Source organism: Penicillium atrosanguineum (genome assembly GCF_028827265.1).
Source record: "Penicillium atrosanguineum strain IBT 20685 chromosome Unknown utg000008l_segment0_segment0, whole genome shotgun sequence".
Taxonomy (NCBI): Eukaryota; Fungi; Ascomycota; class Eurotiomycetes; order Eurotiales; family Aspergillaceae; genus Penicillium; species Penicillium atrosanguineum.
The window spans coordinates 2,557,132-2,581,867 of record NW_026623140.1 but is presented as its reverse complement, the minus strand read 5'-3'; the positions used below and the strand labels follow the sequence as shown (position 1 = coordinate 2,581,867).

Below are 24,736 nucleotides of genomic sequence, written 5' to 3'. Positions count from 1 at the left end.
GTAATTTCCACGGCTGGGCCCGATCTGGTTCGCAGCCCAGTTTTTATCTTGCGTCAACTCCACCGAGTCTCGGATAAAGTGTACCTGTTGCCACCCCGACCCCAAAATGTGTCGTGGTCTTGATGACGCGTGGAGTTCATTATAGGAAGTGGAGATATTCCTATGTAATCGTTCTGAGAGTACGGGGAAATTAAAACGGTCGGTTAGGAGAAGAGAGATGAATTTATTATCATTATAATTATAAAATATCGTGGAACTTGGACCCGGTACACTGTACACGAAATGCGTGGCCCTTTAGGTTTGAATCTGGATGAGTCTGGACGGTGTCGTGCGATCACCCGTCCGCCCAATTTCCAAGGTTCCTTGTCGGAAATAGATCTCCGAATCCAATTGGCACTGACTTGCTAGGAGTGATGAGACAGTTGCTTGTAGCTCTTGTCGTCACGAGATTCTACCGGTCGCATCACCATCGGATGGAGGGTGGGTGGGGCCCCATGGGAGATCCCGGCTTCAGATGCCAAACATCTTCAGCATCGGTGAGATCTGGCGGTTTTCCCAAGGGCTTTCCATTTCCGTTTCGCTCGAAAGGATGATGGTGTCCTTCTTTTGGACTTTGGATATACCCCTTTTGCGGGGAAATTCTGCACGGCAGAGTGGTGTCGGGATGATTTCATCTGGAAGAAAAACGAACATGATGCGGCCATCTCAGACCACATCCTCTGTAGCTTTTCAAGACGTCATGGAACGTCGGCGTGACTGGGTGGGGGCGCCGCCGCCCAGCGGCTGGCGCATCTCATGCGAGCAATTCCAGGCAGTCCAGGCCAGTGATGACCGGTAGCGCTGCTCCTCACGACTGAGCCGGAGTTGTTTTCGGGCAAAGCTGGAGGGTTTAATAGCAATAGTGCAGGCGGTAGTTGAACGCTCGTAGACTGGGGCCGAGGACTTGGTCAATGGAGGGGTGCAGGCCGGGCTGTCGAGAATAATACGCAGCTCGTGACACTGGCGGACCAGCTGCTGCACACCTTCCGTCAAGCGCGAAGCGCGCTCCTCGATCTCGGGCCAGAAAGAATCGCCCCAGAAAGGATCCTCGCATACGGCGGTCTCGAGGGCCGAGAGCCAGCAGCCAAACCCGGAACGAGGTCCGGCGAGTTGTGCGGCCACCGTCACAAAGCGAATTGTCGGTTCGGAGTTGAGAACGCGGAGGACGATGCAGGCCGGGCAGCGCGCGGTCAAATACCAGTCGTGCTCTTCGGTGAGGATGCAGTTGAGCCAAGCAAAGGCACTGCGCGCCTCGCCCCGGAACGCCCGCTCAGGCTCGGCGCCCTTTTTGCTGGGCAGGGCACGAGCCGCGACGCGGTCGGCCTGGTGGTTGATCAGGAAGAGTGGGACGAGGAGAGTATGGATGATGTCGCGGTGCAGGCGGAAGGCGTCCTGCTCGGCGGATGTACACTCGTGGCGATGGCCGGGGCAGAAGCTAGGCCCTTCCATGCCGCAGTCCTGGCGGCGCAGCTGTTCGCGCATGGCACGGAAGGCTTCATTGCGTTCCAGGCCGAGCTGGTCGTGCAGCGAAATTCGAAACGGGGAGGCGGTCTCGGTCGACATTGTGATATATAAGAATCTAAGGCGTAATTGAAGAAACCATGCCGTTGAAAGCCGTTGAAGAGATGGCAAAGGCCGAAGTAGAAAATGAGCTCGTGTGGGGGTGGCCGGATGCGGACTTATAACCAAGAAGCCCCCTACGGAAACGTCATGAGATGGGGGATTGCAGATCGCACAGGGCCTCCGGCGTCCAGGGTAGACGCAGTTGATCGCAATGGACCCAGCTCCACTGCTGACGAACGTAACTCGGTAACCCCCAATTATTGGCGGACCTGCTCGGAATGGATGGGGACCGGTGGGGGCCAACGAGAGTCTGGACCGCACAAGATGACTTTTTGGCTCGGTGGCACCCCAGTGTCTTATTTCTTTCCCTGGCTATAGATAGATTCGGTCGTCGTGTGTGGTGGCCATAGATAAGTTGGCGCCTCACTGACCAGGGTGTCCGCAAAAGGGTCAACCACTACGAGTCGCTTCTATAGGTCCTAGCTCTTGGGTCTTGGAAGTCCCCCTATCGAGCATCTCGACTGGCCGGATAGGATTCCTCTACGGTCACCGTTGCACGACACTTCCGATCAGCGTAGCGGCCCAAGTTCGCCGTGCCCAAGACCTAGACCACGATAACGTCGGTCTATTTGGCCGCTGATCGGGGGAAAATCCAGAAGCTTTCGAGCCCTGGCCCGGTGAAGGTGGAAGAGGGGGGGACGATTAACTCTGAGTGGAGGTGGATTCAAAAGGGGGCTCCATTCTGAACAATGGAAGGGGAAAGTGATTGACAGGGTTTCCTCTCCCCCGATGTGTTGTCCGACCGGGTGACCCCCATGTGTCCATCAAAGGACTCGTCATGCATTCTCGAGTCTCCTCAAATCTCGACAGAGGTAAATAGAGGGGGGAGTATATACGTATATACATCGAGGTGAAAAGTGGATCTCGCGATGGGACGAGTACGCCGGACATGTACCTGTTGAATGCTACTGTAGCGGTGGACCTCTTTCGGCAGACTCCGGGCTCGCTTCAGAAGGCGGGAAAAAGTCGTGCGATCGTCTTTCGTGATCAACATGGAAACTACTGTATCAAATCTCTAATTTCCAGTTTCCAGTTTCCAGATTTCTAGTTTTACAATTTTTCGAGATCAACCCACGTTTTCAGATGTCCGGACTTGCACGTTTCGCGTCATCGTGGAGTTCGGTTCAGTGGGCGAACACCCGGTACTTTTAGGGCCCTACACTTTCCCGCCTCGACGATCTCGACGATTGGAGTTCTACTCTCTATTCAATCCCACTGTATTTCCACTTGGAATGTTTTAATCCCAATCACTTGGCACGAACCCCCAACTACAAACCACCTCACTGTCTCCCGGTCTCCCTCTCTCCCTCTCTCCCTCTCTCCCTCTCTCCATCTTTCTCCAGCTCCCTCGACTGTTATAACCACCACCCCAACCCCTGGCATGTTTCGCATACGCATGTCTCGCGGGCACTAGGCCCAGAAGGACACTGGCGCTAGAGCCTGCAATCTGCGAAAACCAAGGTCCAAAATGCCATTCCCTGTTTCCTACCGTAGAAAATATTTTCTTTGTGTTCTTTTCTCCGGGAGTGTTGTGTCTCGTTCTTTCTGAATTCACCATTCACGCCTGTCTAAGACCTGAGACTCGTTCGTTTGTCCAGGACTAGATCTTCTGTCTTTTCGTCCCAAGAATTCTCCGGAATTCCCCAGTCTCCGTGATTGGCTCTTGTCTTACTTTTACAGAGATACTCTCGGTGAACTTCCAAGTATACCATGTTTTCTTCGTTCGTCCTTTCGGCGCCGCTGCTGCTGGCCGGCTTGCAGGCCGTCACTGTGGGCGCGGTCCCGACCATCTCGGCTGTCGGATCCAAGTTCTTCTACGAGAATGGCACACAGTACTACATTAAGGGTACGTTTTGGGACCTGCCAAGCATCTCGTATCGACTTGCCTAACACTACTCAGGTATTGCCTACCAGCTCACCCCCGATGACCCCCTGGTCAACACCGCACAATGCGAGCGCGACATTGTTCGCATGTCTGAGCTGGGCACCAATGCCGTCCGGGTGTACCACGTGGATGCCAATGCGGACCACAAGGGCTGCATGACGGCTCTGGCAGATGCTGGGATCTACGTGTTTGTCGATCTCGACACTTTCACCACCCAGATCGAGCAGGTAAGGAGTGTGGGACCCGATCGTCGGAACCTGAACTGACAGCCGGTGACAGACTTCGCCGCACTGGAACGAGACCCAATTCACTCGTTTCAAGGAAGTTCTCGATGAGTTCCAGAACTACGATAACACCGCCGGTGTCTTTGTCGGCAATGAGGTGCTCACCACCTCCAATGGCTCCATTGCTGCCCCATACGTTCTTGCCGCTGCTAGGGACATCAAGGCGTACCGGGACTCCAAGGGCTATCGCGAAATCCCCGTTGGTTACTCCGCTGCTGATATCTCTGAGCTCCGGCCCATGCTCCAAAATTACCTGGCCTGCTCCAGCAACTCTTCCGAACGCCTGGACTTTTACTCGCTGAACGCCTACGAGTGGTGCGGTGAGTCCAGCTACTCCGTGTCCGGCTACAATGAGCTCCAGAAGAACGCGACTGGCTACCCCATTCCGATCTTCTTCTCCGAGACAGGTTGCAACACCCCGGCGCCCCGTACTTTTGACGACCAGGCTGTTATTCTGGGCAGTGAAATGGAGGGCACCTGGTCCGGTGCCATCATCTACGAGTGGATCGAGGAGACCAACGACTACGGTCTGATCAGCTACGGCCCTTCTGTGAGCAACGCCGCTGCCACTAATACCCTGGTTGAGGACGGTTACACCCGCCAGGGAACCCCTACCCCCATCTCACCTGATTTCACCAACCTCAAGACTCACTGGGCTACTCTGAACCCCACCGGTGTCGTTCTTTCCGACTACACTAAGAGTACCTCGACCATCACCGTTCCTTCGTGCCCCAAGTCGACCTCCGGCGGCTGGGCTGTGGACGCAAGCTCCCCCCTTCCTACTCTGGGACAGACTTACAAGAAGGGCGACGACTCTTACTCCGCCACGGGAACTACTGGCTCTGCGGGCTCTGCTGAATCTACTGGCACTTCCACTGGCACTTCCACTGGCAAGAGCAACGCCGGAAACGCGATGATGGTTGCTGGATCGGCCACCGAGCGTCTCCTTGCCGGCTCCATGGTTCTCACCACCCTCCTGGGCGCCGTCGCCTTCTGGCTGTGAGAATGACTTCAGAACTTGCCATTGGCATCTATCTGAGGTATTGTATTGATATTGATATGCATGATTGTCACTGTAGCCTATAGACGAATTCGAGCTACTGAGTCTTGCAGCGTGATGCATGCACCTGGGCCCTGATATTACCAGACTCCGTGATCGCGGTATACATAAACGACATGGTTATTAGTCCTATGTGAATTTTTAATAAATCGTCCAATCATTCAAACATTCACCCAATCCGTATCATACATCGTATACACGACCATAACCACCAGACAACATCGAAAGACGAAGATCCGCTAATCACGAACTGACAATCCCTCAATCCCACTCAAATGAAGATCCAAGTTCGGCAGCGACAACTGAGGAGACACTTGATCCACGGGGATGATCATCGACTCGGCATCACTCTCCTTATCCTCCTCCGTCTCACTATCACTCCCACCCGCAGAGAACCCAAAATCAAATTCCGATACCGAACTCGACGAAAGAATCGTCTCCGCCTTATTCTTCCTAAGCTCCTCCAACCGCTCCCTCTCCGCCTCCCTCACCCTCTCCTTCTTAGCCTCCCTCTCCTCCTCCCTTTTCCTTCTCGCCTCCTCCTTCTCCGGATTGACACAATGCAACGGAACCTCCTCACCGTGTAACATCGGAATCTCCCGAATAGCATTCGCAAAACACTTCTCTACCCGCCGCGCATTGGGTCTCTTCTCCGGTTCTGGGGCTAGCATCGCCCGTAGAACAATGAGCATGCGCGGAATAGCGTAGAAGTATCTATCACTGCCTCGATCGCGACGACATCGTTTCAGTGCGTCGCCTTCTAGGAGCGCAATCCATGATTGCACTTGTACTGAATTCCGCGAGAGATGGAATGAGGCATCTGCCATTCCGCCGCCGCGTCCTGCAGACCGGTTTCGGGCGGATCGGTGCGAGGTGAAGGATGATTGGGAGCGTTTGCACATGTGTGTTAGGATGTCGAGGATGATGGCTGCAAGGGAGAAGAGATCCGAGGGCGTGGAGTTGTCTGATTGGCGAGACTTCCAAGTATTGAGGACTGTTGGGTTTGAAGATGACGAGGCGGGGGGAGTCATTGAGGAGGCTGATGAGCCGGAGGATGAAGAGTAGGCTGAGGAGAGGGATGGGGTTGAGAGCATTTTTCTGGGCTTTTTCCAGATAGAGAGGCGTTGTTGTTTTGCCGAGTCTACTTCGCTTTGGCCTGATGAGGCAGTTGAGGATGAGGATGATGAAAAGGCGAATGAGAAGCGGGATGGTGAGCCCGGGAGGCCAATGCGGATTACGGTGCCCTTTGAGGCGGATGAGGCTGCGGACTCTGGGCGTGAGAAGTCTGGGGATGTTGGGGAGTTTTCGCTGAGAGGGGAGAGGCCTTTTTCGGGCTTTCTTCTTCGTGCTGTACGACCTCCTGAGGGAAGCATTGTACGGCTTGGTGCTGCGGCTGGTTGGACGGGGGCCGCGATGCGGACCCAGCGTTCTGGTGCGGAGTAGTTGTATGACTCGAGATCGTTGAGCTTTGGTGGTGCTAGGAGAGAATCTAGGGCTTGGAATTGGCCGAGGTAGATATTAAATTCGGGGTCAATAAGGATGTTGGATGGTCGGATAGCGGCGTGTGCGTAGCCGCGAGAATGTAGCCAGGATAATGCTGATACTAGGCAGTGTGGCCAGGTGATCAATGTTTGCCGGCGCTCTTCTTTGGCTAGGCGTTTGAAGCTCGGTGGCTCATCTGTCACGAAGCTGTGCAGAGAGCGATCGGTCTCGGCGCCGGTAAAGAGCGCACATATAGTGTCGTCCACGAAGTATGAGGCATAAAGAGAGACGAGGTGGCGATGTGCTAGCCTCCGGAGCTTCTTGACCTCGGCCAGGACTTCTTCAGAGGAAAAGAAATGGGGTGCTCCACCAACTTGGACCTGCGTACGCATAAACATACGAGACACGGATCCGGCGAGGATGACCTTGTCGACCGTATCATCCCGACCCTGAACTCCACCATTGGTTATGGACCGCACAATTTCCACGGGCACACCCTCGTTCCCAGTATATGTGACATGCTCACCCTCGGTAATTCCCCGCACCAAGAAGCGCCATTGTGTTTGGAAGAATCGAGAATCGAGAGCAGCGTCATTGCCATTGGGAGACAAGTTCAGCATATCAATATGCGGCTCGGCGAACGGGAGATCGTCATCGTCGCGGGATTCATCGACGAGGGCGAAGATGCGATCGGGAATAGCAATGGCATCGAGAATGAGAAATAGACGACCGGCCTTGAGCAAAATCCATTCCATGTAGGTCTCACTGCTCAACCCTTCCCCCCATTCGGGGAGATCGAACAATTTCGGAACATGCTCGGGACGAAGCCGGCTGACGATGAACTTTGTGTCCAGAGTGGCCTTGATTCTCTCTTCGGGCCACCACACAGAGGTGTGTTCATGGTGTTGGGCCATCATGTACCTGGGACAATCCCAGAGCTTCCAGGGAGAATCGGGAGGTGGCGGTTATATGGAAGCCACCTGGCTTGGACGTGCCAGTCCATGTCATAACGGTTAACTTTGTTCATTGTGGTAGCTGGCCTGTGAGTGGCGGAGGCGATGCTTATCTTGATCTCCGCAAGGGGAGGCTGAAGAGCCAGTCGCTAGTCCAGAGAACCATGGAGTTTTGGGGAGGTCAGTACTGTGGCTCAAACCTTGCCATGCAAGCTCATTGAGAATAATTAAAATGAGACCCAATTAGTCCAAACGAACCCGGACTAAGGCAGAACAACCCAAATCGGCAATGAGCCGAAAGGGGAGATAATATGCATGGTTGGCGGTGCAGCCAATCCCGGGCCCCGGACTTATCAGGGCGCAGTTCTCATATGCCGAGATAAGCCTTGATCTTCCGACGGTGTTTATAACAGTGTGACAATGTGACACTTCTGACACTCTGATCGTGAGACGCTATTGAATACATCTGGCAAGGGAGACCCTCGATAATTGAGACGCCAGAGCTCCCGCTAACTCCAACTGTTCATGCAAGTGAAGATCGTCAGTGGAGTAGACCTACTGTAGGTCCCGTTCCTGTGCGGACCAAGTCCTGGTCCGAGAACAATAAAGGTGGAACGAGCCACAGATACACACTTGGCCTTGGTAGACCCATTCTCGGTTCCCCGGTGGCTCTCCGGCGTCTCCACGCCGCGGTCCCGCTGGCGCTTCTTGTTCCTGACCTTCGCACGCGACCATCTATAAGTCCGAGGGTCTCCCGTCGTACCACTCTCCTGCTAGCATGTTGGCACGCGGTATGCAGATTAAAGGGGCCCATCCAGATCACGTCTGCCGTCGCATATAGATTGGCCAATTTGCTTCTTCTGCGCGCTGAATTACACACACGTCGGCTCTGTGGCTCTAGAACCATCGATAGCTTTGGGCCTGGAAGAAAGCGCTAGTCTAGTTGAAGCAACTATGCCTTCTAAGGTTTGAGTCCGTTTAACCGATGTCTGGGCTCCCGGGATGGGTATCTGATACCGAGACCGCGACGGACGAGTTGCCCGAATCTCTACTTGTGATCCGCTTGCGGACGTACAAGTGTCAATAATTCCCGAGAGACTTGCATCTAGAGGGATGAAGACCCTAGTCGGGGCTCAAAAATGAGAAGAAGAATGGAGTCATACAGGTAAAGTGGCCGACCAGGAAGCCAATGTGGAATGCTAGGACAGGTTTGGAAACCACTGACGAGGCAAGGCTGAAAAGCACACGTAGCCTTTCCAATGACTTGTTTTTCAAGATAACAATTTGCCTTGGGTTATCGTTGTCCAGATTAGTCGGACGGAGAGCTCCGTAGGTGCTCAGGGATGTTACTGACAACACCCGCTTAACTCGGGCCGCTGAAAATGATGTAGGGCGTCAACTGCAGATCATCGATCTACAATCTACCGGGGGGGCCAAGCCAAAGTACGTATTGACAGATCGTATCAGGTCTCAAATTCACAAGCCAGTGAAGATAGGAGGAAGAAGCAAATAAAGGGGACGGATGATTCGGTGTCCTTGCAACGGATGCGCCCCACGGTCAGTGTTCGTAGAAGATTTCATGGAGAGCCAATCGATGGAAAGAACTTGTCATTCCTCGTGCCAAGTGGGCCTTGGACGGTACAGCAGACCGGCTCTCCTACCCCACAGCTCAAGTTGCCTTCGGTGCGGGGCCTAGGTCGCTTCCGAGGGCACTTTGTCTTCTCCAACTTTCTTCAATACTCCATGCTTACCCATGTATGAGCGACAACGAGTCTGGCGTGCTTGTCAGGCATGTCGTCGCAAAAAGATCAAATGCGACGGAGAGAATCCGTGCCTGAGCTGTACTCGCATCAAAGCCGAGTGCGTCTATGTTGAACCTCATGGGAACATGAGGTTAGTGGATCCACAGTGAGTGCTTTCTACAGGGATACTAACTATCATCCTTGTTCAAGGGTCTATCGTGTCGAATAACAAGACCGCTGACCCTCCTCTAGATATGTTGTCAAACTCGAGAATCGCATCGCAGTGATGGAGAAGCAATTGCGACAGCAATCATCAGTCGGGGAATACAGAGAGCCCGTTCTATCATCGGAACACCCCGAGGCACCCCCAGCCGAAGTGCATGGCGATATCAACTGCTCTAGTTGGTCGCCGGTGCCCGCTCCCGATGGTGCACTATCCGAGCCGCCAGACGCTTTCCGAGCACCTTCAACGGATGCTGCATCTCAGACAGCAGAATCAATACCAATATGTCAACCTCCAGTGACAGATGATAACACTAACGAGGTGCTATATGCGGTAATCTTCCACGGCCTTGATAGTAACGATGAACAAAACATCTCCGGGACGGAGCCTTCTACGCTCGACGTAACTCGATTCGAAGAACCGATATTGCTCGCTCTGATCGAGATTTTCTATGCCTCAATCTATCCTATTTTCCCTATCATTCATCGTCGCAGCTTCCAACTTCAATATGACCGTTGGATGGCCGCGCGCAAAGATGGCAGAGGCACCGGCAAAGACGAGACTGAGTTCTCGTTTCTCTTTTATGCGCTTCTCGCCGTTGCCGCATCGATCATTCCAGAAGAGCACATGATCTTTAATCAACCGGAAATGGAGGTATACAAACGGGTAGATCTGGCAGATCTGCTTTTCTCACACGCGACTTCTATATCTCCCGGGCTTCAATACCAGCAAAATGTGACTTCTGCGATCAACGTTGTTATCGCGCAAGGTTTACTTAGTCTCTTTCTGACTGAAAAAGGCACCGTGAATGATGCTTGGGTCACTGCTGGTCATGCGATACGCCTATATCAAGGACTGGATGTCGAGGATAACATGGATGCCGCAACGAATGCGCACGATATGTCGTGCGTCCACAGCAATATTTGGTGGTGCCTATATATTCTAGACCGCTCTCTTTCAACCGCATTATCGAAGCCATTGGCTATTGACGATACCGAAAGCGATATCGACTCATATGAAGACGAGGGTGCCACAACGTCCACGCTGGTGACAAAGACGGACCCGTGGTTCTCAATCATTGCGGAATTTCATATCACCATGGGCCGCATCTATAAGTCTGTCCGATGCATTCGCAAGTCGCAAACGTCAAATAACGCCAAACTAAAAGACACGCTACGATCGTATGTGAAAAAACATGATGCAGAGCTTGAAAAGTACTATACCAAACAGGTACTACCCAAGATCGATGCACCTAGTCAGACAAGGGGCCCTTTGATGCTGCAAACAATTGCGGTCTCTTCTTACTACATTGGGCTTGTCCTGCTTTATCGCACATTCATTGAGCGATTCAGTATCGCCGAGCCAGATATGTTTCTTCGATGTGCCGAAGCAGCATCCAACTGCATCAAAGCCACCCCGCAAGTACTTGCCACCGTTCCTGCTAGTCATTTCGTCATTCAACAGAGCCGTGCAATCTACGCCAGCGCCAAAGTTCTGTTGTATTGTATGCGGTTGGCTCGGAACCCGACCTTCACCAGCAAGGCGTGGCCGGACGTACAGAATGGCCTCGACATGTTACAAAACATCAAGATCAAATGGCCTGAAATCAAGAAATATCAGCTTTTGACTGAAGAAGATATGCAGATGACACAGATGGACCTTCAAAAGCATGACTTGTTCCAAAGGACATTCGATCACTACGGACAGGAGGACCACTACCAGGAGGTTGAATGCCAATCAAAGCGACGCAAGGTAACCCGGGACATCTACCTCCCTCAGATTTCTGATGGTCCTTTGCCTCGAGCGCGATCTGTTATGCAAGATGACTGGGATGACTCGGTGGACCAGATGATCGTTCCTTATGATTCTTTTCTCTCAGACTTTGTTCCTCAGTCTACTACATCGGAGGATCCTAGCGAGAATTTCTTCGGAGACGCGATGTTGATGTCTTCCATTGATCATTTCTTCTTAAATCACGAGCAATAGCGACTTTGAGGGTTTATCATGGTCAGATACAATTCTAATGAGACTCCGATTTGATATTGTTCTTTACTCATAGACGTAGTCAATCTCAATACGGGGGTGCAATGTGTCCACACGCAGTACATCTCCGCCTATCTTCATTCTCAATCCACTCATTAACCACCTGCTTAAGCTGCACCTCGATGTCTTCGCAATAAAACGACTCCTCTCGTATGATTGTTGGGATACCCCGATGAGCTTCTTGGTTTTCACAGTACCATCGTATGCGATCAATCATCTGTGGGGGTCGAGTACACTCCATGACCAAGCCAATCGTGTCTCCATACCTTCTTGGAGAGTGAGGTGTATTTCCAGGAACGACAAATGTTTCTCCTTCTCGAATGATGACGTCTCGGAAGGTGTCATTTTCGACGATTTTGAGGAGCATGTCGCCTTTGATTTGGTAGAACCATTCCTATATTATAGGGTTAGTTTGAGGGAGACGCATGATCAAGTCCCAAAAGTAATGAATACCTCTGTTTCATTAACTGCATGTTTCGTGATTTAGTGCCATTCACAAACATATCTCACACTTCATTTAGGAGTGAGCACTCACTGTGATAATCATTCCTCGTATTCGGCCCACCAACAGCCATCAAAATAAAGTCTTTGCCCGAGTACAGACATTTATTGTTAACTGGTGGTTCCAGGCTGTCGGCATTCGCAGCAAGCCACGAGGACAGGGCGATGGGTCCCGGGATAGAGGAAGTCGAAGGAGTCTCCATTGTGCAGTACCGAGGCAAAGCGTTGATCCGGGAACAATGACATCTACCACAAAGACGGTCTTAAATGGGGCATTCCAATTCAATCACGGCATTACCCGCGTCAGCTCTGAATTGGTAATCTGTGTGGTGAGATACATTCTTGGCAAGGAGCCAGCCGACCCGCAACGCCATCCGATTGCTCGGTCGGATGCATCCGAAGCACTATGGCGAAACCAGGGAGGAAGACATGAATTCTCCCTGAATTGGGATTGTATCTGTATCTCAGATATGGTATCTAAGCGGCCTGTCGGAACTAATAATGCAACCCAGGGAATGGAGTATTCAATCAAGTTCACCTTATCTAGACACAAGATTACACCAAGCTACGACGATACAAAATGACAGTCAACTCGTTTTGCTGCTCTTGTGCACCAGACACCACACCGAACGACCATAATGGATCCCAGGGTACTTTTCGAATTGACATGCATACTCACATTATGCCACCATCTTTACCCGATTTCTCGAAATCCCATGGATCGCCAACCGACAAAACGGAATCTTGGATGACTCTAAGACCAAACAAATCATCAAGGGAAGAGTCAAATGGGCATAATGGGACAACATCCAACAAAGTCGACATGTTTGTTGGCGACAAGTTCTTTCGAACGGTGGAACCCAACTGCTTTGATCCAGAAGTACGCATGAAAGAAATGGATGCAACCGGAGTTGATATCCAAGTCATAAGCACAGTGCCCATTCTATTCTCATATGACAAACCAATCGAGCCCACGACTGCATTAGCTCGTTACTTGAACGACCACATATCCTCCGTCTGTCATGAATATCCACGTCGTTTTATCGGCCTAGCGACTGTCCCCTTGCAAAATATACCGAGCTCGGTGAATGAACTGCGACGCGCCAAGTTGGAATTGGGGCTGACAGGCGTCGAGATCGGCACCGAAATAAACGGTCGCAGCTTAGATCACCCCTCCTTCGAGCCATTCTGGGCTGCATGTGAGGACTTGGATGTTCCGATATTCGTCCACCCCCTAGGATACGAGCTTGAACGCGAGAATAAAGCTCGGTGGGGAAGCTACTGGTCTGCATGGCTGATCGGAATGTATGTATACTATTTCTACAGTGACTTCGATGATGCTAATTATATTCCCAGGCCCAGCGAGACCGCACTTGCAATGCACGCCCTACTCTCATCTGGTGTCCTCGTCCGCCATCCAAAGCTCCGCTTTTGCTTCGCTCACGCAGGTGGAGCCTATCTCCCTCTTCTCGGACGAATCCAGCATGGGTACGATTGCCGACCGGATCTAGTGGCACACAGTTCCGAGGGAGTGTCTCCACAGAGCTATATCGAGTCGCATCAGCACAATATCTGGATTGACAGCTTGGTGCATGACCCGGACCTGCTTCAGCTTATCTGCAAGAAGATTGGACCGGAGCGGATAGTCATGGGCAGTGACTATCCTTTTCCGCTTGGTGAAATGCCGGTTCCTGGAGAGATGTTGGCTAGTAACAAAGAGGTTGAAGAGCTGTTTTCGAAGGAGACGAGGGCGCGTATGCTTGCTGGGAACGCGATTGAGTTTCTGGGATTACATGATATGTTCATAGAGCATACGTTTTAGCATGACTATGTAGTCGAATGGACCCCACACGCCAAGGAAAGTAGCTTGTCTGTAGAAGAAATGAAGTCCATGGGTAATTTTGAGCCATGGTGCCTATCGGTGGCCGCTCGAGGGTCGAATCGGATGGCTATCCGCTAACAATGAGTGCCGCCGGTGGAGAGGGGCATTAAACCCAGAAATAACATGTACTAGAAAGTGCCGAATGCCGCTCCTAAAAGCAATCTCGATACCAAATTCCTTCTTCAGATCTTCTCGTTAACTTCTGGCTCAACATGAAAACCATTTCTACCTTATGGGAGCTCGACACTACCGAACGCGCCAACAACTACTTGACCAACAATGCGGGCAGCTCATTCTGCGTCCAGAACTTCATCGATAATGAATTTACGGAAAATACCCAGACGGAAGATTGGATTGACACGTTCAACCCAAGTACCGGCGAGGTTCTAGCTCGGATTCATCGCAGTGCGGCATCCGACGTGAACCGCGCAGTGGATGCGGCTTCGAAAGCATTCCCGTCTTGGTCCCGAACCACCAGGCAAGAAAGAGCAGATATGCTGCTGCGGATTGCAAGTATTCTGGACGAAAAGAAAGAACTTTTTGCAGTTTGGGAGAGCATTGACCAAGGGAAAACGCTTGCTAGGGCTAGAGTTGAAGTTGATCGTGCGATTGCAAATTTCCGGTATGTGTTTCTCTACTTCTATCACTTGCACAACATTGAGACCTCCAAAGATACTTTGCGACATACATTCTCCATGAGGAAGGCGCCGTTCGGTTTGTCGATGGCCCAGCATCCACTCTGACATACGAACATCGATCACCTGTAGGAGTATTTGCACTGATCTCGCCATGGAATATGCCTCTTTACCTCCTGACATGGAAGATTGCACCTTGTCTTGCATTTGGATGTACAGGTGTGGCAAAGCCAAGTGAAGTTACCAGCATCACTGCATTCTGTACGTGATAATCTGGGACCTCTTGACTGGGATAGCCTGTTGACCCCGAAAAGTGCTAGGCGAAGTATTCAGACAAGCAACACTGCCTCCTGGTGTGATGAACATCATTTTTGGTGATGGATCAGGTGCCGGCTCAACCCTTGTCAAGTCACCCTATGTCCGAGGTGTCTCATTCACAGGCGGCACCAGCACTGGTATCCGCATTCGTCATGACACAGTAGCCGATATTGGCAAGCACCTCTCTTTGGAACTTGGTGGAAAAAACCCTACGTTGATATTCGACGATGTCGACCTGGCCAAGGCAGTAGCTTTGGCTGCTCAAGCATCTTTTGAAAACAGCGGTCAGATATGTCTGTGTGGCTCACGGATCTATGTCCACCGTGATATCTACGAAAGATTTCTACCTGCGTTTGCTGAATACGTCCATAAAAACTACCGTTGCGGGGAGACCATTGGGCCGGTCGTCTCGCGAGAGCACTACTCAAAAGTTCGATCCTATCTGCGCCTGGCTCAAGATGAGAAGGCGCACTTTCATACTGGTGAAGTCCCCGATGAGGACCCCCATAATGGCTACTGGATCAAGCCGACAGTGCTGAGTGGTGTCTGCACTGACAGTCGGGTCATGCGCGAAGAGATATTTGGACCTGTCGTCACCGTGTCTCCCTTCGACACGGAGAAAGAGGCTATTGAACTCGCAAATGACAACCCAAATGGACTGGCCAGTGTTCTCATGACCACTGATATATCACGGATGCGCCGAGTTGGAGAACAGATTGAGGCCGGCCTAGTATGGGTGAACTGCTGGTTGGTGCGCGAGCTCGGGACGGCTTTCGGGGGTATGAAGGCGTCTGGCATCGGTCGAGAAGGAGGTGCCCAGAGTCGCGATGTTTTTACCAATTTGCGGACTCTCCATGTACGATAGTGTAACTCAGTCTTGAATTCTACATTAGCAGACGTGCCTTAACAATTACCGAGATTTCGAATTAGTCATGAGCTGTGATGTCGGATCGCGGCCCGGTCGGATCTATCCGAAGCTTTGGCAGCCATGAAGTTATGGGCCATTTCTGCTACATTCCTCTGTTTTAACCAGGGTGTCTTTCAAAAACTGCGAAAAGGTCCTCGATCAAGGGGAAAAAACGTCTATGTCATGACTTAGTTACACCCTCTCACTGAGACATCCTTTCTCTTGACGACGCACATATTTCAACCCCACCCTCCATCAGTATCTCGGCTTCCAAAAGAGGGCTCAATCATTAATAAATGTGCAACCCGATCAAGACTCTACCAAGAAAAATGGCCCCAAGTGTTCCATATTTCCGACCTGCCACCGACGCCCAAGGGCTTGCCAACTACCCACACGCGCGGATAGTGAACCATGGCAAAAGCCATTACATCTACGTCTCTGGAACATCGTCCCGCCGCGGCGACGGCAGCTTTGTCGGAGCGACCCGCTCAGAAAAGGGCGACCTGAGCCTCAACATCAGGGACCAGAGTGCCGCTGTTCTAGACAACATCCGCAAGATCATCGAAGAGGCCTCAGCGGGACAGGCGGGCATGCACAATGTGGTAGACGCCACTGTCTTCTTGGTGGATATGCAGAGGGATTACAAGGATATGAATGAGGAATGGAATATAATCTGGCCTGATCGCCAGACAGCACCGGCACGAACAACGGTTGAAGTGCGGGCTTTGCCACGGGAGGAGATTCTCGTGGAAATCAAGTGCACCGCCTACTACGAATCCACTTAGACACCCAAGAGCTACACCGAGGAGCTACACCAAGGATCGCGATGATGGTGGAATGTTACTTGAAGATCAGGCCACGCCAGTAACGACGCAACCAGTTAGGCTCCATCAGATTAATAAAACTCTGATTAATTAATGCGGCCGATAGAGACATTCGATTCATGGCCTTTTTGGAAATCTTTCTTGATATCTCTTTGATAATATTTTTTACCCTTCATTGAACTTATTCTCCAGTCTATCTTCCTCAATGGCTTTGTGCGTCTAGGGATTAGTAACTCCTTCTTCCACCCCTAAAATGGATTTTCAGGCCATATAGATACCTCCGTTCGCTGACTTCAAGTGTTTGCTTTATTTCGTTAGACTTTGTCTCTTAAAAAGTGTCCCGGCATCTCTCAATCCCAAAGGTATCATTATGATTGTTCTTAATGTGGGACTTGTGCCCGGTTTCTTTCCTGGCTTCCTCTTTTCTATACCCCATTGGTCTGATCGATTCGGTCATACTCGACATCTCTTCGATTTTCGCTTCTACTTCTCAGTAATGCCATCAGCTCAACCAATCGAAATAGTTAGGTGGGGTGGTATGTTACTACATGGCCTCTAAAGGGTGGTACTTGCCAGATATTACTTTTAGAAGAAAGCTCTCTATGCTTTTTAACACCTCTTCTAGATGTGTAATTGTTTAATACTCTTCCTGATTCTTCTGTTAGACCTTTATCAAAGCTAAAACAGTTGTTCCATTCTCTAGTATAGAATATGTCAGGCTACCGTAGGCTATCTCTAAACCGAATCTTAGTGTACGATATATCATACACGGTTATTGATTTCCTACATAAGAAAAATCACCGCTCGGTAAGTCAAGAGCCTCTTTCTCTCGGACTGAACTCAAACCTGGCATCCAAACTTCCGCGTCCTACGACTTCTGACTATGCTAATATTGGGCCATCAAAGTGCTGAAATGTGATTCACAGACCTTCGCCTCGACTGGTTGGTCAGCGGCCAAATGACTGTCTTAGAGTGCAAAGCCATTCGGACCAGGATGGAACAGGTCGATTATTTCATCTAGGTTAAACGCTCTACGGACCAAGTACCGATGTCATGGAGGCCCATACCGTGGCGGGGCTAAGCAGCCTGATCTCATCTTCTATCCGATCGATCAGAATAAGTAGAGGATACACTGAGTCAAATTTCCTGTTATAATGTCTGTGAAGATAACAGTAACAAATTAGTAAGAATAGGGCAGACTAGGTAGAGAGGTCATTTATAAAACCCTTTGTCTAAATTCACCAAGAAGGCTGCTGCTCCCACCGAGGACCGTGCATAAGGGTCCAGAGCAATGTAACGTTCTACAGAAAAGTCCTTCTCACAAACCCCACATATGACCAGAATATAATCCCTAGGCGACATTGTAAGAAACCAAGAATGCGTCAACCTGACGTTGCGCCCGACTTATTCGTGGATATTTTTAGCGCCGAGCTTACAACACCGCGATCGTGCGACATAACAAAGAACCCGGGCGGCTACCTAGGAACTTGGCCATTCACAGGCAAATGGCAAGTCACTCCGAGCATGAAACAGATTCACCAAGCGAAGGGGCTTGATGGTGTTATTCGGGGTCTCTGGACTAAGCCTGTCCGCCTGTCAAAATTACTTGGCATAATCAAGACCAAACGCCGTTCAGGTACCGACGCCACCAGGGGCGTTCGACTCATGAAGCTACCTCGCTATGTCTGAATGAGAATGGCACCTGTTCTAGCTCTGTGTTCGGAAGGGTGGAAGATACCCCTCTCCATATCTCACACAGAGCCGCTGGCCGTTTGCTGGCAGGACTTGACATTGGGGCATGGTGGATGCTGGTTGGGCCGTTTGAAAGTGGTCTAGCGCTAAGGGTCTCGCCTTTGAGGAAAATCAAATGCATAATCGAGCTTGGGCATAACCATAAAAAGCACCAAGCTACAGCCGCTTGTACACTGGGGGACCGATGGTCTGACCTGTCACCGACAGCTGAGACTCAGGGCGCAACGCCGCCAGAGCTTCTCCCGCACATCCGTTCTGCAAAAAGAGTGCTTCGTCACCAAATCCTGAGGCAACTCCGTTCATCTGTTCGAAGTATATTGTTTTTGTATTCATGCAGTCAAAGGGGGTGGGGGACACTCACAGTGGAACGTGAAAGATGCCTCACACAATCAAGTCACAATGGCATCTCAATCCAAGCTAGGCAACAATGCCCTGATGCTTGCGAGACAATGCTCGCTCTTCTTCAGAGCCTCCAATTCAGTTGATCGACCTCATCCCATGCATCGCTGCCGATCTGGCGCTTCAAGCCTGACGAACCCTGTGCCGGGGCTATTTTGGTACCCCCACCAGCCACGCTGATTGGACGGGGTGTAGTCGCCGCAGCGGGGCCCATCTTCGGTGCCAAAGTGGAGTTCAGTTAACCGCTGTATAGAGACCCAGTTCCTGATCCAGCATGGTTCCTGCAGCATCGACCAAGTTACCGGTGAAGGAGGGAGACTAAAGTCCTAACTGGGGTGGTCCTCGTTTCAAGTTCGATGCCTGGGCCATCCTGATTGGCGACTGCAAGTCTTTATCCCCAGAATGTCTTACTAGTTACTATTCACAGAACAGGTGGACATTGTCAATAGCTGCAGAGACAGGGATGATAGGTAGCAATCAGGTGGGACCCCTTTGTTGAGGTTCGATTCCGTTTAAGAAGCCAGTTCCCTGGTTGTAGGCTCCCGAGCTTCAATTTCTATATTTTGCCCTTTGTTTGTTTTCCTTTCTTTACTTCACTCGACCCTCTTTTTTCCTTCCCATACTCGCTTCTTTTCGTCGCTTCTCTTCATTTTTCTTTTTACACTCGTTCTAGGATCTTCCTATCCTGTTAGCTTTCTGCTTCATTTGACTCTGCCCTACAGGGCCCGTTGTTGTTGCTGGTCTTCAACAATCGCAAAAGAATTTGCGTTTATCATTCAATCTTGATCCTTATTCTACTTGTGTCGCTGTGTCGCTCGTTGACATTTTCCATGATGAAGAGTGTTATCTCTATTGCGTTCGCTACTTTGCTGGCCGTCGGCCAGGCTTCGGTATGTTGATGCGTTTGTCCATGGTCGATATCAACAGGACGTATGCTAACATCCCATGTTTATATTTAGTCGTGGGGCTCGAACGAGTCCTATTCAGTCCCGGAAATCGCCAACAATAAGTGTAATGACGACCAGGAGAAGGGATTTACCTGGTCTGGTCTGGCTACCGGCTCTTTCGACCAGTATGGCGGCATGAAATTTTCCGAATTTACCTGCAGCAACACTTTTGGTGGCAAAGCTGTAAGTCTTGATGTTTACCGGTTGACATTATACACGGCACTTCTATGCGAGTGTCATTTTCGAAAACCACTGTTTTGCTTTTTGGTGGTCGTGTTGTTTTGTTTTGTTGACGTTGTTGGTTGATCTATACTGATTATACCTATAGGACAAATGTATCACTGCTACTGCTACCAAGAGTGCTAGCTCCGGTGATAGCTCGTCCGCACCTTCATTTTCTACGGGCAGTGATGCCAACGACTTCTCCGTTGCTAATATTAAGATCTCGACCTCCAAGGGAACCGACATGCTGGTCATCTACAACATGCCCAATGGCCAAAAGTGCCACGGGACTGCTTCCGTCTCCACTGCTGTTACTACCATTACTAATGACCAGTGTGGTGGTGCTGAGTCTGTTCAATTCGCTCTGCCCAATGGCAGCAAGGACGCCAGCATCGATTTCGCAATCTACAGTATTGACTTTGACTGCACATCGGGCACTACCAGCTCTGCATCGGCCCAGAGCACTGCTTCCATTTCGGCCCGTGGCGTTCTTCCTCGCAACTTCGAAAGCTCGTCCATTCCATATGTTCCTCCTACCACGTCTGATTCGTCACTCCAGTCTACCTCGAGCAGTCTTCTCGTTGTGATCCCCGAGTCTTCGGACTCGTCGTCCTCGACAACCTCGAGCTCTGCCGTCCCGGTGGTTCCCGAGTCTAGTTCGCCTGCATCTGCCTCTCCGAGCTCTTCTTTGCCATTAATAGTTCCGGTTTTGCAGAGCTCAGTCCCATCTGGTACCTCAACGTCTTCGGCGCCCATCATTCCAGCGGTCTCTACCTCTTCACCGGTTGCGGGCAAAAACTCTCCTGCTGCGAGTGCTTCAGCTAGCTGGACCACTTCCACCGTTTACACGACTGAGGAGATTACCATCACAAGTTGTGCCGCCACTATCACGGACTGCCCTGCGGACTCAACCAAAGTGGTCACCTCTACCAGAGCTATCTCAACCACGGTATGTCCTGTGACGGAGAGCGAGTCTACCCCCCTGCCCAGTCGACCCCTGCTCCTGGCTCGAGCAGTGCATCCCCTGCATTATCTCCCACAGGCTCGTCTGCTGTTCCCTCGGCTTCTTCTCCCTCTGGATTGGTCTCGACATCGGCTGGCTCGTTAATTCCATCTGGATCATCGCCTGTCAGTGGATCGTCAGTTCCTTCTGGCTCATCGCCTGCCAGTGGATCCACACCCCCTTCGGTCAGTTCCAGTGTCCAATGGACCACATCAACTGTGTGGACGACTGAGGAGTTTACTATCACAAGTTGTGCCGCCACGATCACAAACTGCCCCGCGGACTCCACCAAAGTAGTCACATCCACCAGAGCTATCTCAACTACAGTCTGCCCTGTGACTCAGACTGGCTCAGCTACCCAGTCTTCTGCTGCCCAGTCCACCCCTCTGCAGACTTCCTCACTTGATGTGAGTGGTAGCTTGCCTGCCAGCTCGCCCGTGAGCACATCTAGCTCCTCTGGCGCTACCGCATCTGCTGGCTCTTCCGGATCCTCGCCGGTTACTGGAACTATAACATCCTCGGCCAGTGCTTCCTCTTTCACGACCTCAACTGTTTTCACGACCAGCGAGTTCACTGTTACTAGTTGTGCAGCAACCATCACAGATTGTCCTGCGGACTCGACCAAGGTAGTTACCTCTACCATCGCTCTGTACACCACAGTGTGCCCTGTGACTGCAACGGAGACCTTTGCCAGTCAGACTTCTTCTGCTGAGTCGTCTGTGGTGCCATCCACTCAATCTAGCCCTAGCAGTAGCTTGCCTGCATCTTCCTCCGCTATTCCTTCGGGCTCTTCCCCAGTCACTGGCTCCGCCAGTTCATCTGCTGCTGAGACTACCCCTGCTGGCCATACTTCCCCTGTCAGTCCATCCGCTGGTCCTTCGGCGTCTTCTTCCACTGGATCAGTCTCGACTTCTGCTGGGTCGTCAATCCCTTATGGTTCATCCTCCGTCACTGGATCCATCACATCTACAAGCGTTTCTCAGTGGACTACATCCACGATCTATACGACTAGCGAGATTACAATTACTAGCTGCGCCGCCACTATTACGGACTGTCCGGCCGACTCTACCAGGGTGGTCACTTCTACTATTGCTATCCAGACTACTGTTTGCCCAGTCACCGAGACTACTTCGTCTGAGTCGACTTCGGCACCGTCAGTTGGAGCCAGCCCCAGTGGAAGCTTGCCTGCGACTTCTTCTGCCGTTCCCTCAGGCTCGTCGCCGGTCACCGGCTCCGTTAGTTCATCTGCTGGTGGGACTACCCCGGCTGGTGAGACTTCTCCTGCCGTATCAACCCCTGCTGGCCCCAGTGGCTCTTCTCCGGTCTCTGGTTCCATCACATCATCTGCTAGTGTGTCAAAGTGGACCACATCTACTATCTACACGACTAGTGAGGTGACTGTTACCAGATGCGCTTCTACCGTGACGAACTGCCCCGCGGACTCTACCACAGTGTACACTTCTACCATCCCTGTTAGGACGACCATCTGTCCTGTAACTGAGACGACCGTGGGTGAGACATCTCCTGCTGGCAAGTCTACTACTGCGACCCAGACTATTTCGGTTGGTCAGACAACCCCTGTTGAATCAGGCTCTGCTACATCGACCCCGGCTGAGTCTAGCCCTGCCGAATCAAGCCCCGTCGCGTCGACTTCTGTCGGCCCCTCAGGTTCTTCACCGGTCACTGGTACCATCACGTCTTCTGCAAGTGTTTCGCAGTGGACTACATCCACGATCTATTCGACCAGCGAAATCACCATCACCAGCTGTGCCCCGACGGTTACTAACTGCCCGGCCGACTCTACCACGGTGGTCACCTCCACTATTGCTATCCGAACTACCGTGTGTCCTGTCACGGAGACCACATCAGCTGGAGAAACCTCTACTGCTGCTCAGACATCTCCAGTTGTTCACACTTCTTCCGTCACTGTGACTTCCCCCGCTGCTGAAACTTCCACGGCCATAGTAACTACCCCGGAAGGGACATCTGTTGTTCCCAGTGGCTCTTCTCCGGTTACCGCGAGCTCTTCAGTTCCAGCTGGTGGCAGTTCGTCGGTGCCTTCAGTACCGCAAGAATCGACAGTCACTGAAATCACCTACACCACCACGACTGTGTGCCCGGTCACTGCCACTATTAGCTCGGGATCGTCATACTATGTCACTACTTCTACCACCTTGTCAACCATCGTTGTGACCTCGGCCTCAACTATCCCAGTTATTGCGACTACTTCCGTTGTCAAGACAACTGTTGCTGAAACTAGCACTGCATCTATAACTGGTCCTTCTGATGTTAGCCCTGTCTCTACAGCCGTACCCAGTGATTCGACTACCACCATAGTGACTTATACTACCGTGACTACATGCCCTGTTACGAACACGATCACTACGGGTGGATCCACTGTTCTTGTGCCTACCACGACTGTTTCCACCATTGTTGTGACCACGGCCTCTACTATCCCAGTTGTTGCTACTACTTCTGTCATCGAGACAACTGCTGCTGAGACTAGCCCTACACCCACGGCCGGTCCTTCTGGTGTCAGCCCTGGATCTAGTACTGCCCCAGAGGAATCTAGCACGACCGTTGTGGTTTACACCACTGTCACTACCTGCCCTGTGACCAACACTGTCACTAGCGGTGGATCTACTATCCTTGTCCCCACTACTACCGTTTCCACTATTGTTCTAACTTCCACTTCCGTCATTTGCACCAAGTGTTCAGCTGGTGTTACTACTTCTGCACCTAGCATCGCCGAGACAACTTTTGTTAAGACTACCGTTGCTGAAAGCAGCCCTGTACCTACAGCTGGCCCCTCCGGTGTCAGTCCAGAGTCTACAATCACTCCCGAGGATTCTAGCACAACCATTATGGTCTACACAACTGTTACTACCTGCCCTGTGACCAACACTGTTACTTCCGGTGGATCTACTATCCTTGTTCCTACCTCCACTGTTTCAACTGTCGTTCTCACCTCCACCTCTGTTATTTGCACCAAATGCTCAGCCGGCGCGACTGGTGTTCCCGAGACCATTACCGTCACCGGTGGCACCGGCACCGTGGCCACCTCGAGCCCTGCTCCATCCTCTCCTTGCCCCAGCACCGTCCCTCAATGCATCAACACCTGGCTCAGCGTGGTACCAAAGTGCAAAGACAACAGCGATTCAAAGTGTTACTGCCCCAACAAAGAGTTCACCGAAAAGGTCATCTCCTGTATCGATGCATGGGGAACATCCAAGTCCGAGATCACGGCCGCACTATCCTACTTCACTGGGATTTGTGCAGCTTGGGTCCCCCAGAACCCCGGCATCGTAACTGCCATTCCTTCAACCATCACCTTGGTCCCGACAGTCTCCGTCAGCGGCAGCGCCGGTCTTGCAACCGTGAGCGTGACCTCCGAACCCAAGCTGCCCTGCACAACCATCACCTACTCAACATACACAGTCACCGTGCCGCAGGTCAGCTTCGTAACCTCGACACTCACGGGCTCATCCTACACCACCCCAACAGTCGGGCTAGTGCCAGCCGGCCCCAGCAGCGCTCGACCCTCCTGGACAGGCCGGATCCCAGTCCCACACGCCTCCTCCTCAAGAATAGCAACCTCCTCCAGCATCTCTTACGCGGCCGCGAAAGCCACCCCCACGCCAGTCTGGAACGCAGCCCCGAGCGTGTCAACCTCATGGGGCATGATGCTAGGCTTCCTAGCAACGCTCATTGGGCTTGTCATCTAGAAAGGATGACAGCATTCGCGCGGACTGAAGCTGCTTTGCTTTTTCCTTGATTCCCTATGTACTTTTTCTTTTTTACTCGTCTATGGTTTTCTTTTTTTCCCTTTTCCTTCATGGTTTGTGGCTGCTCCCCACGGGTGTATTTGAGCGCTGAATAAGATTGTGCCTGAACGGACTGGTTCTTTGCTTCGTGGTTGTACTTTAATTTCCGCTTAATTGAATGCCATAGACATCGTGTTCACACATTATTTGGATTTCATGTCAAGCTCAAACCTGAAAAACTTTATACT

The 24,736-nt window shown here is 51.5% G+C and overlaps 9 protein-coding genes across 9 annotated transcripts; 6 read left to right on the top strand and 3 right to left on the bottom strand.

Moving 5' to 3' along the window:
* Window positions 1-729: 729 nt before the first annotated feature.
* N7443_010489 (uncharacterized protein) lies at window positions 730-1,602 on the bottom strand (the record flags this gene model as incomplete). Its single annotated transcript, XM_056890545.1, has 1 exon — window positions 730-1,602. One exon carries the CDS (start codon window positions 1,600-1,602, stop codon window positions 730-732), a length of 873 nt encoding a protein of 290 aa, XP_056737036.1.
* Window positions 1,603-3,372: 1,770 nt separating this feature from the next.
* On the top strand, window positions 3,373-4,834 carry gel6 (putative 1,3-beta-glucanosyltransferase; the record flags this gene model as incomplete). Its single annotated transcript, XM_056890544.1, has 3 exons — window positions 3,373-3,508; window positions 3,563-3,774; window positions 3,827-4,834. The coding sequence occupies 3 exons, from the start codon at window positions 3,373-3,375 to the stop codon at window positions 4,832-4,834; spliced, it is 1,356 nt and encodes a 451-aa protein (XP_056737035.1).
* A 296-nt stretch (window positions 4,835-5,130) lies between these two features.
* Window positions 5,131-7,287, bottom strand: N7443_010487 (protein kinase domain-containing protein; the record flags this gene model as incomplete). Its single annotated transcript, XM_056890543.1, has 1 exon — window positions 5,131-7,287. The coding sequence occupies one exon, from the start codon at window positions 7,285-7,287 to the stop codon at window positions 5,131-5,133; it is 2,157 nt and encodes a 718-aa protein (XP_056737034.1).
* A 1,792-nt stretch (window positions 7,288-9,079) lies between these two features.
* Window positions 9,080-11,277, top strand: N7443_010486 (Zn(II)2Cys6 transcription factor; the record flags this gene model as incomplete). Its single annotated transcript, XM_056890542.1, has 2 exons — window positions 9,080-9,234; window positions 9,321-11,277. 2 exons carry the CDS (start codon window positions 9,080-9,082, stop codon window positions 11,275-11,277), a joined length of 2,112 nt encoding a protein of 703 aa, XP_056737033.1.
* Window positions 11,278-11,362: 85 nt separating this feature from the next.
* N7443_010485 (3-hydroxyanthranilate 3,4-dioxygenase) lies at window positions 11,363-12,038 on the bottom strand (the record flags this gene model as incomplete). The annotated part of the gene is made up of 3 exons (XM_056890541.1): window positions 11,363-11,728; window positions 11,788-11,801; window positions 11,870-12,038. The coding sequence occupies 3 exons, from the start codon at window positions 12,036-12,038 to the stop codon at window positions 11,363-11,365; spliced, it is 549 nt and encodes a 182-aa protein (XP_056737032.1).
* Window positions 12,039-12,415: 377 nt separating this feature from the next.
* Window positions 12,416-13,657, top strand: N7443_010484 (amidohydrolase family protein; the record flags this gene model as incomplete). The annotated part of the gene is made up of 1 exon (XM_056890540.1): window positions 12,416-13,657. The coding sequence occupies one exon, from the start codon at window positions 12,416-12,418 to the stop codon at window positions 13,655-13,657; it is 1,242 nt and encodes a 413-aa protein (XP_056737031.1).
* A 272-nt stretch (window positions 13,658-13,929) lies between these two features.
* Window positions 13,930-15,535, top strand: N7443_010483 (aldehyde dehydrogenase; the record flags this gene model as incomplete). The annotated part of the gene is made up of 3 exons (XM_056890539.1): window positions 13,930-14,339; window positions 14,390-14,613; window positions 14,673-15,535. The coding sequence occupies 3 exons, from the start codon at window positions 13,930-13,932 to the stop codon at window positions 15,533-15,535; spliced, it is 1,497 nt and encodes a 498-aa protein (XP_056737030.1).
* Window positions 15,536-15,906: 371 nt separating this feature from the next.
* On the top strand, window positions 15,907-16,362 carry N7443_010482 (RidA family protein; the record flags this gene model as incomplete). The annotated part of the gene is made up of 1 exon (XM_056890538.1): window positions 15,907-16,362. One exon carries the CDS (start codon window positions 15,907-15,909, stop codon window positions 16,360-16,362), a length of 456 nt encoding a protein of 151 aa, XP_056737029.1.
* A 3,023-nt stretch (window positions 16,363-19,385) lies between these two features.
* N7443_010481 (extracellular serine-threonine rich protein) lies at window positions 19,386-24,449 on the top strand (the record flags this gene model as incomplete). The annotated part of the gene is made up of 4 exons (XM_056890537.1): window positions 19,386-19,442; window positions 19,512-19,682; window positions 19,828-20,670; window positions 20,712-24,449. The coding sequence occupies 4 exons, from the start codon at window positions 19,386-19,388 to the stop codon at window positions 24,447-24,449; spliced, it is 4,809 nt and encodes a 1,602-aa protein (XP_056737028.1).
* Between the last annotated feature and the right edge of the window lie 287 nt (window positions 24,450-24,736).